A 9,935-nucleotide genomic window follows, 5' to 3' on the forward strand; every position below is an offset into this window, starting at 1 on the left:
AAAAAAAAAAAAAAAAAAAAAAAAAAAAAAAAAAAAGAGAGAAAGAAAAAAGAGTAACAGAGCGTAAAATTTGAAATTTTAAATTAAACAAATAAATAAAAAGTCGGCAGTAAATAGCGAAATTACTCAAATAGGTCTCCCCTAATCCCCAAACGGCTTTCTTCAGTTACCCGTAATACCCTTCCTCCTTTGATTTTATTACTCTTTGAAGTATATAAATAATTAAATATTAGTACAAACAAAAGGGTTAGTTCGTCTTTTAGTCACATATGGGAAAAGGAACGAATGGGTAGATTGGTACTTTAATTTTGAGATCTAAATAATTAACGTTAAGACTTAAAGAGTAAACAAGCACAAATGATTCGTTGTTTCAAAGAGTAAATAAAATCTGTGTAATGTATATAGTATTAAATTAAATACTACTAATAACTTAATAAGTAGATGCTGACAAATATGTATGAGTATTAAATTACTTATTCCACTCTGCTCATAATTAATAGTAGTATTTTTTAACACCAACCATTTTTATTTTTTATATTCCAACTTTTGGAGACACTTTAAATCAAAATAATGGACCCCTTGAAAAAGGCTGGAAAAATATCTAATTATAGGATATCAATCTTTTATTCTTCTTTGATTTTAAATGCTGAATTGACCCTAACATAACAATAATAATAATAATGGAGAGACATGGCTTTATATCCTACCCAGTTCCTTCCTTCTTTTTGGTATCTTCTCTTGCCCACTTTAATTATATAAGAATATTCATTCATTCATTTGCCACATTCAATATTTTACTACTTCTTTAGTTATATCACCTTTGTTACTAGATTTTCTTTACCCAAAAAACTTATATAAAAAATTAACCAAGATGAAAAGTGAAAACAATTAGTAATTCTAGTCTATTGATACAAATATCACTCTAGATTTAGTTCATTGTAATAAGTAATTACACTCATGAAGCCTATTAATATGTCCGTGGTATCAAAATCCTTTCTACAAAAGAACCAAAATTTTCAGAAATTATGAAGAAGCATCATTAATCTGTCTTCATTATTGTATTCATCACAATAGTGCTAGTTTGAATGATGTTTGCGGTGGGACTGAGAAGAATGTGTATTTTACTCAAATATCATATGATTTACTTTTCCAATACATGAATAGTTCCAAAAAATTTAATTATAGGTTAGTGCGGAAGGTGAAACTCTGAGAACACATCTGTGTTGTGATGAAATCTTCTGTGATTGTCATTTTGTATAGTACTGTACTACTAAAAAACTCCAAAAGGCAAATAAAAGAATTAAACAGACAAACGAAAAGCTCTTTTTTTCTTTGCCTAACATTCTACTTTTATGGCAGGTCAATGGTGGGTTGATGATGCTTCAGACACAAGAAAATCTAGAGTTAAAACAATTATTTAAAGGAGACAGTTTAAATGTGTTTAGGTATACATGCAAATCTTCACAACTTTATATCTTGGGTTGTGACAAGGATGTGAGCTTATGCCATGTTCTAACCTAACTAGTGTCTAGCTCACAGAAACACAATCTAACTCAAGAGATTCAAAGAAGTTTAGTAACCTGCATAAATGTGTCAAAGGAGTCTGAAGAAAGTTATGCAGGACTAAAAGGATGTTAAAAATCTGTTCGTTAACAAAAATATGCAAAAATATTAATACACTCATCAAGCCTAGATAAGTTTCTCTTTCAACAATTCAAGACTCAAAATCTAAAAATATATCAATTAACGACCCCTGAATCACTAACACTCTAGTTATTATTACCCACATTGTTGTTGCTGTTGTTGACTATCGCATTCATGTTGTTCTTGCGGCTGTTATGATCATTATTATTACTGGTGTTTCCCATTCTCCCACCATGTTGCTGCTTAAGTTGTGATATCTCCAATTGAGTCTGCACAAAGAACTGCATTCTCTGCAACTCCAGTTCCTTTAAGAACTTCATCCTCTCTTTCTCCATCTCAACCACTTGTTGCAGTTTGGCATTCTCTGTTTGCTCATAAGCTTCACCAAATCTCATGATTGCCCGAGTTAGCTCCGTCCACTTGTTCCCCACTCCATCACCATCTTGCTTCCTCTTCTCCTCTGTCTTCATCCTCTTTGACAGAGGCGGAGGTGGTAAACTGTCACCGGAATCATCCGACATTGCTGCTTCGGATTCCGAGTCTGACTCAGAACCATTCCTCTTCTTAAAACGCCAACGTTTTGACTCACTACACCTTTTCACCATCATCCCTTGCTGCTGTTGCTGTGGCAGCGTCCTACGTTGCTGTGGCAGCGTCCTACCCTGCTGTCCAAACGGAGTTGAACGGCTACTCATCGGAATTCCCATTGGTACATTGACAGATCCTCCTCCTCCTCCTCCTCCGCCACTGCCACCGAACGAAGCAGCTGAGACCCTAGCCGTAGCTCCCATTAGACGATCAAGATTATTAAAGGGAGGCGTTGCAGCAGCCTTAGCTTGCTGATGGTACATATTCGAACGAGTTCCCATAGGAATACCCATAGGAATCTTATGCAATCCAGGACCTCCACCACCGCTGACTCCAGGAGTTGCTGCCGGGATCTTGGCCGTTGATCCAATGAGACGATCAAGTTTGTCAAAGAAGACCCATCTGCTACGACCACCGCCGGTAGCGATTCTCACCTTTTCTTGTTTATACTTCTTCTTCACCGTATCAATCCTATTCTTACACTGTATATCAGTTTTGGGAGTTTTACCGTAATCCTCTCTGCTGCTCACGATCTCAGCCACCTCTTTCCAGTGCTTCTGCTTCAGATTGCCTCTGCTAAGCTCCAAGTACCTCTCACCCCACGCATCAATCAACACAGCCGTAGCACCTTCGCTCCAACAATCCTCCCTCCCGCCGCCACCGGTTGGTCTCCCACTGCTGCTGCCACCACCGCCGCTCGCCTGAATCGGAAGCAGCGCGAGAGCCAATGCATCCGGATGATCCTTCTGAGACGAATTAGCCGGAGGTGTCAGAGAATAAGAAGGCGGACCTGTCGAAGCCACCGTAACCGTGATTCGTCCCGCCGGCGGCGAAGAAGACGGATCAGGTGAATCGGAACCGTGAGATCGGATATCTTCATCGTCCTCCATGAGTTTTCAATTTCGCCGGATCTGAGTTAGGTAGAGAAAGAGGAGATAGGGTTAGGGTTTGGGTTAATATTTTCTGTTCGGGGTAAACGGGAAGGAGACGGCGTCGGTGAGTAGGGAGAAGGACACGTGGAGGAACGTGAGAAGATACGGGGAGTTGACGTGGAATGACATGATTGGTAGGTCAGAGTAAGATTCCGTCACCGGTAAAGTTGCCGGCTCGGTTTAGGGGTAAAAAGATGGGTTTCTATCGTAATTTCACCATTCTTGGTAAGCCGACGAGGATGTATATTGACGGAAAAGCCCATCTACTTATTCTATAATTACCGGAACTATCCCTTTTCCTCTGAACAACCATTTTTCCGGTGATGTACCGAAACTACCCTTAGCCTAACCGTCGGTTTCAGTATCGTATCTGTTGTAGACTTTTTTTTTTTTTTTTTTTGTNTTTTTTTTTTTAAGTGTCCGTCGATAGCGTTTTCTTCAGTTGGTTGCTTCTTTGTTCGTTAAATCGGATTCGATTAGGTCTCCCTCTAACCTTTTGTTTTTTCCTTATTATTAAATTTAAAACAAGAACGGTGGTGACGTGTGATGTCATTTACTTTGGGCTATAAATGGGCTTATTAAAAAAATTTGCCAGTAAATAACACCTAGTTTGTTCTAAGTAGATATATGAACATAGAATGTGTCATGTATAAGACTTTAAGCCCTAAGCACGATATGCAACTTCAATCATCTCACCCTCACCAAGACGGCAAAACACATGCATAACTAACGAGAATGCAATATTTTACAAATTGATGTTATCAATGATCACATCAGTTTTTATACTAAATATAACCCACACTTTTGAAATTGCAGAAGAACTAAATAGACTATATTTCAAAAACAACTTTTACTATCTTCGTACAGTAGAACATCTATAAATTAATAAATATCTTCGGTCCCAAGTTGGGACTAGTGTAATTTTGGACATTATTATAAGATAATATTTTTTTTGAAAATCCTTTGTAAATATATGATCTCATCAATAATATAAATTAATAATTATATAAAATTTCTAAATATATGTATATATCTACACATTAATTTTTATTAGAATTCATTTTTAATATTTTTACTTTATAAAATCTTTGAGTGCTATCGTCAAAACATGATAATTGTTATTTTCATTGTAATTGATTTTATAAAGATATTTGTTATAACTTATAACCATTAAATCATGTTTTTTACCGAATTAGAAAAATCTCTCTATAAATTAATAATTATTAATTTATCGAAAAATTAAAACCTCTATAAATTAATAGATTTTCCTGGTTCCAACATTATTAATTTATATAGGTTTTACTGTAGATTGTGAAAAAAAAAACCGTGAGGAGAAATTTAAAATTTCTAAAAAATACCAAAAGTGACCATTACGTACATAGCATATACATACCATTTACGTAAACAGCAAAAGTAATTTCAGTTCAGATCCTTCTCATATTCTTTGTTCTTTTTCAACGGTCCAATTCGTTTAGCACAATCCTGCAGTATATTACGAGACGTTTCGATATAGTGATTTACAAACTTTTAAACTAATAGGATAATAATACGTTTTACAAAAGAGAGGATCACAATTAAGGGAATAAAAAGAGAGTTAGATCAAACCAGTCGCAAGCATTGAGACTTGTAGCATGCGTTTCATTTGGTGTTCCAGCTGCATACATTTGATTATGATAGTAATTAATTTTATAAATCGATCTCTATCAAGCTTATGACTATATGCATTTATATTACCTAGCAAGTCTTTTTACATGGATAGAGGCCGAACACAAGCATATAAGATAAACACTAGATCATAAAGAAGAGAAGAAAAAACAAACAAATTATAACTTACGGGTCAAAGGAGAAGCTAGATTGCTTGACCCGTTATCCGGGACACAACCTAGACTGACAAGCAACTTCCGGTGGCCATTTTCACCAGATATATGGTTTCTCAACTTCCCGACACTACCATATTCCGGCGTAGGACCGGCCAATGTTTCATCCCACAGCTTGTGTAAAAATTCCATATCTTTGATTGAATTTTGAGTATGATTTTTTGTTTTGTTAATAATCTCTATTCTCTAATGTGTATATCTGAAAAGAGTTCTTGTTTGTGCAAGGATAATGGTTTTTTTATACATGGATGAGGAAAGAAAAGCGTTGAATATATATATTTGGTTAGACTAATTATACACATTTCTGCACCTATAATATAACCTTCCAAAATTAATCAAGGAGATTTATTCAATGATAATGATATAATTAAACATACACTAGTTGATAAATCTAGCCGATAAGAAGATACGTAGATAACTTAGAGACGATATAGTTTATAGAATGTGACATGTTTGAGTTTGACTTTATTAACTGACCTAATCAACTTTTTTTTGTTTTTTTTTCTCCTGCTCGTTCAAGTAGACATTTTTCAATTCCAATGAGCCTGGGCCAACTGCTCTCATTGGGCCTGTATTCTGCAACGGCTCTTAACGGCTAGTAGATATTTTTTTTTTCTTTCTATAAATTCACTTTTTAGGCCTAATTCAGAGTTTCTCTCTTCTTTTAATCGTCGTCAGATACTCTCAGAAAGAAAAAAAGGAAAGAACAACATTACCGTTACACAATTTCCAAAAAACAAAAAGCGCTCTTCGTCTTCTTCCTTCCTTCGAGACTCTTCTTCTCTTCCAACAAGAAACATCACCAAGAAAACTACTTCGTTCTTTACCAAAGGTAATCTCTTTCTTCCTTCCTTCTGATTTTAGGTTTCATATCGAGAATCAAACTGGGTTTTATGAAAAGAAACGATCTTTTTGTGTTAGATTTCGAATTGGGTCTCTCGAATCAAATCCCCCCAATTTTTAGGGTTTCTATCTGATTGATTTTATCAATTCTGGAACCAAATCCGCCTAATTCGCTTCGATCTTCTTCATTATATCTTCCCCCAATTTGTGATTTGATTTGATTTTTCGTGTTTTTTTTTTTTTTTTCACAGTTTTAAAAAACCTATGGCGAACATGAACTCTCTTCACCAGATGATCTTCCCAGACGAGAACGCTCCGATTCATCGCAAAAGTAATCATCTTTTCTCTAATTCTCAATTTGTTGATGGATGCTTTAAAACAAGATTTAACATCTTCTTTGTGGGTTATTTTCAGAGTCTGTTACTACTGCGGCATCTGTGAAATCCAAAGGAACTGTACTTGGTCAGAAGAAACCTGGTGGGGCTCGTAAGGCTTTGAATGATATTACAAACAAGTCTGGGATTCTTACTAAAGCCTCTTCAAAGAACAAGCAAATCGCTTCTGCTGCTTCTGTTGCTGCTGTGAAAGATGAGATTGACATAGCTGGTGAAAGGTTCTTACACGATCACAGCAAATGCATCAAACAGCAGCAGAATATGTGGGATGATCACTTCTCTGCTGATCTCATTCTACTTAACCATGGTAACTATATAGATATCTTCCTAAGGTCTGAGGTTAGCCTATCTTAGGGATTACAATGGTTGCTAAGCTTGTTCTTTTATTTTTTTGCAGGTTCAAGCATCAAGGAGAAGCATCTCAATCATGACATGGAAAAGGTACTTCACTTTAAAAGAGAACTCAATGTGTATATTTGGTCTGAGACTCTAGAATCATGAGAGATTAGTCATTTACATGAATCTGATTGAATCTTTGTTCTTGTTTTGTGACTCAACCTTGTGTTTTTTATGTTTCAGATGGATGCTAAGAACAATCTGACTTACGACGAACCAGAAGAGATTGCATCTCCTAAGTTGACTGATTGGTTGAAGAGCTCAACTCCGTGGCGCTCCCCAGTTCGACATGGCCCTATGATGATGCCTTCCACTCCTCTGGCTTGGAGGTTTGATTCAACTGAGTTCACACTCACAGGAGACTCTGATCTCTTCTAAGTTTCAGTTTCTTAATGTCTTTTGAAAAAATTCATCCTTCAGATGAAGTAGTAGTAGCGATTATCTTTTGTTCAGCTCAACAATGTTTCAGCTCTTCATAAAACTACTCTTGTGTCTATCACTTTGTAACTGGTTTCAGGAATTAAAGTTGGAAACTTTTCAAGCATTTGTGCATTCATCAAACTCATGTCATAGTCAGAAATCTACCAACAATGTTTTCCAGGCACAATCTAATATTCTTCAGAATCCATTTACATTTACACATTCCACAGCAGTCATCATTTATACATTTTAAGATCCCGTAAGTATTTATCATCTCTTAAACTGCTGTTATCCTTGCTACTATAGTGACTCCTGATTCCTCTTGCACCGTCTTGACTGTGCCGTAACATCTCCGATTGAGCTTGAAAGAATTGCATTCTCTGTGACTCAAGCTCCTTAGCTAACCTCATCCTTTCCTTCTCCAGCTCCACCAATAGTTTTAAACTTGAGAGCCTCCACCTACTCATAACTTTCTGCAAATTGCAGTATCGCCATTGCCACCTCTCCAAGCTCCGTCTTATCCACTTCCACTGGCAACGGCAGCAACATGGTTGTTGCAAACTATCACCTGAATCAGCAGAAAGATCAGGTTCAGACTCTGATTCTGTCTCAGAAGCAACTCTGATTCATTTGTGAATTGACGAGCAAGCCCATCTTCGATTCCATTATTTACTAGACATATTCACATGATACACCTGAATCCGCTCTGTTTTTACACTTCGGATATTTCGAGTGCGGTTTGTAAACTTTTACTGTAACTGACATTGACACAAAGATAAACATAATAAAAAATGGAACAAACAATAGTACTTGTCACTTTCCAATGGTTGGTATTTTGGTAAGATAGAATCAACTACTCTAATGGAACAACTAATAATGTATCTTTTTATATTATTAATGCTGATAAAAATCAATGGCTATAAGAATTTAGGACCATGTGTGTGTGATCAACATAAATCAGTTGATTTCATTGATCTCAATGATCTCTCAGGAGACAAGAATCCAATGATAAAAGCAGAGAGAAACAAAACAAAAAAGAAGCTTCGAGAGAAGGAGGTGGGTAAGTTAACAAAACGAGGACGCTTTTTGAGTTTTTATTAAGCATCCTCGTTGACAAGACAAAAACCACTCATCTTGTCTGCGTTGACTAGTCGACAAATGTAGAGATGAGTTAGCAAAAAATATGGAGTGAAGTGTCTGCCTATGAGGTGGGGACTCCATAGTTGTTGTTGGACGACGTCTCGTGACCAGTGGATGGAACATTGTTCTTCCTTCTGCTGTTCCTCCTTCCGCCATTGTTCTTCCCTTTCTTGAAATCCTGCTGATGATCAACCTGCTTTTTCCACCAAAACCAATTCATCGTCAAGAAGACGCATAAAGTGATAAAGAGAAGCATTCAGGTTTTTTTTAGTTATTTACCCCTAAAGAGAAGGTATGATGAGCTCTCGGGTCAAATCCAAAAGGATCATTCATCCCCATTGAACTTGTCTGAAATGACGATGACCGCTGCGTGTCTATATCAAAACCAAAACTACAAGAGGAAGTGAACGTTGAAGTGGAGCAAGATGATGATGATGACGATGAGAATGCAGCAGCGTCTCCTTGAAACATCTCATTAAACAGATCTTGTAGTTGTTCAAAACCGTCCCCTGTGTCATTCTCCTGCAAACCAATATCTCATATCAACATCACTCAGGTCAATCAACGGTGTCTAATATATAGATTGGAAACTAATGCAGGTTACTTACATTAGGTTTAGATTGATTCATCATAGCCGCCATTTCACTCAAGAAATCTCCCATTCCCTGCATCCACAACCAACAAGTTTCTATTATTACATGATTGATATGATCAAAATAGACATTTATCAACAAGCATGTGGCGCCACTCCTGATCCGTTTCCCATCAGATTTGCCAACACAAACTAAACTGATCAATGCAAATCCTCAAGAGCAATGCTCTTCAGATGCAATAGAAAAAAAGTAACCCCGACTGGATCTATAAATCTTATGAAAAAAGGTAGAAAGTGAAAATCTTTAAAAACAAGAAACTAAAAAAAAAGAGGACTTTACGTTTTGGTCATCATCATCATCAGTATTATAAGCTCCAACATCATACAGGAACCTCTTGTTGGAGTCAGACAGAACTGTGTGTGCCCATTATAAAAATGAAAAGCTCAATCAGAAACCATTAAACAATATCAAAAGATTATATCAAGGAACCAGAAAATAATAGAAGATCTCTTGTATCCAATAACCAGTCCCCATCTGTTTTGTAAAGTAACACTAAAGAAACCAAAACAATTAAGAGAGACAAAAAAAGATTAGGAGAAAAAGCAGGTGGAAATTACCAGAGTAAGCTTGTTGGATTGCTTGAAATTTCTTCTTTGCTTCTTCTACAAACTCCATTGACGAACAACGATCTGGATGCCATCTCTGATTCCAAAAAAAAACCAAACTTCTCTCAATCAGTTTACCAAAACACACACATCTAATCCAAAACTCCAAAATCACAATCAAACAAATCGATCTAAGGATGCATCATGTTCTCTCTCAATCACAATCAAAATAATATTTTACCAAATTAGATACATCCAGACAAAGAATCAAAATCAAAAATTTATCGGAGAAGTAAGAAAAAACTTACAAGAGCAAGCTTCTTATAAGCAGAACGGAGCTCCGTCGTGGTACATTCTTTCTTCAAACCCAGAACAGCATACAAATTCTCCTCGCTTTTCTCGTTATTATTCGACGCCATAATTAACTTTATCCTCCAAATACAAAAACCCAGCAGATCAACAACAAAAAAAACAGAAACCCAAATTAAAAAAAAAACTCGTA

The 9,935-nt window shown here is 36.3% G+C and overlaps 4 protein-coding genes across 5 annotated transcripts in view; 1 reads left to right on the forward strand and 3 right to left on the reverse strand.

The window, feature by feature from the left end:
• Positions 1,603-3,558, reverse strand: LOC104745690 (trihelix transcription factor ASIL2). The gene has a single exon (XM_010467003.2). It carries the CDS (start codon positions 3,120-3,122, stop codon positions 1,770-1,772), a length of 1,353 nt encoding a protein of 450 aa, XP_010465305.1. The 5' UTR covers positions 3,123-3,558; the 3' UTR covers positions 1,603-1,769.
• Positions 4,465-5,305, reverse strand: LOC109129244 (dormancy-associated protein homolog 4-like). Its single transcript, XM_019237070.1, has 3 exons — positions 4,999-5,305; positions 4,770-4,818; positions 4,465-4,646 (listed from the first exon to the last, which is right to left on the reverse strand). The coding sequence occupies exons 1-3, from the start codon at positions 5,171-5,173 to the stop codon at positions 4,619-4,621; spliced, it is 252 nt and encodes an 83-aa protein (XP_019092615.1). The 5' UTR covers positions 5,174-5,305; the 3' UTR covers positions 4,465-4,618.
• LOC104745691 lies at positions 5,693-7,219 on the forward strand. The gene is made up of 5 exons (XM_010467005.1): positions 5,693-5,873; positions 6,136-6,215; positions 6,299-6,586; positions 6,677-6,720; positions 6,859-7,219. Exons 2-5 carry the CDS (start codon positions 6,149-6,151, stop codon positions 7,051-7,053), a joined length of 594 nt encoding a protein of 197 aa, XP_010465307.1. The 5' UTR covers positions 5,693-5,873; positions 6,136-6,148; the 3' UTR covers positions 7,054-7,219.
• Positions 7,970-9,935, reverse strand: part of LOC104745692 (chaperone protein DnaJ-like) — a 5,630-nt gene continuing 3,664 nt past the window's right edge. The window contains exons 2-7 of one of the 2 annotated variants that reach the window (XM_010467006.2): positions 9,742-9,929; positions 9,446-9,530; positions 9,168-9,241; positions 8,844-8,900; positions 8,515-8,757; positions 7,970-8,431 (exon numbers count right to left, since the gene is read on the reverse strand). In XM_010467006.2, the coding sequence (XP_010465308.1) occupies positions 8,297-8,431; positions 8,515-8,757; positions 8,844-8,900; positions 9,168-9,241; positions 9,446-9,530; positions 9,742-9,852 (705 nt within the window). In that variant the 5' untranslated portion in view covers positions 9,853-9,929 and the 3' untranslated portion in view covers positions 7,970-8,296. The remainder of the gene's footprint in view (positions 8,432-8,514; positions 8,758-8,843; positions 8,901-9,167; positions 9,242-9,445; positions 9,531-9,741; positions 9,930-9,935) is intronic. The other variant, XM_010467007.2, reaches the window with a different exon arrangement.

This window comes from Camelina sativa, chromosome 15 (assembly GCF_000633955.1).
Source record: "Camelina sativa cultivar DH55 chromosome 15, Cs, whole genome shotgun sequence".
Lineage (NCBI taxonomy): Eukaryota > Viridiplantae > Streptophyta > Magnoliopsida > Brassicales > Brassicaceae > Camelina > Camelina sativa.

Coding starts and splice junctions, on each gene's coding strand:
- LOC104745690 (XM_010467003.2), bottom strand. CDS start 3,122: ATGGAGGACGATGAAGATATCCGATCTCACGGTTCCGATTCACCTGAT.
- LOC109129244 (XM_019237070.1), bottom strand. CDS start 5,173: ATGGAATTTTTACACAAGCTGTGGGATGAAACATTGGCCGGTCCTACG. Junction 4,819..4,998: donor TCTAGCTTCTCCTTTGACCC/GTAAGTTATAAT, acceptor AAATGTATGCAG/CTGGAACACCAAATGAAACG. Junction 4,647..4,769: donor AGTCTCAATGCTTGCGACTG/GTTTGATCTAAC, acceptor AATATACTGCAG/GATTGTGCTAAACGAATTGG.
- LOC104745691 (XM_010467005.1), top strand. CDS start 6,149: ATGGCGAACATGAACTCTCTTCACCAGATGATCTTCCCAGACGAGAAC. Junction 6,587..6,676: donor TCTCATTCTACTTAACCATG/GTAACTATATAG, acceptor ATTTTTTTGCAG/GTTCAAGCATCAAGGAGAAG. Junction 6,721..6,858: donor TCAATCATGACATGGAAAAG/GTACTTCACTTT, acceptor TTTATGTTTCAG/ATGGATGCTAAGAACAATCT.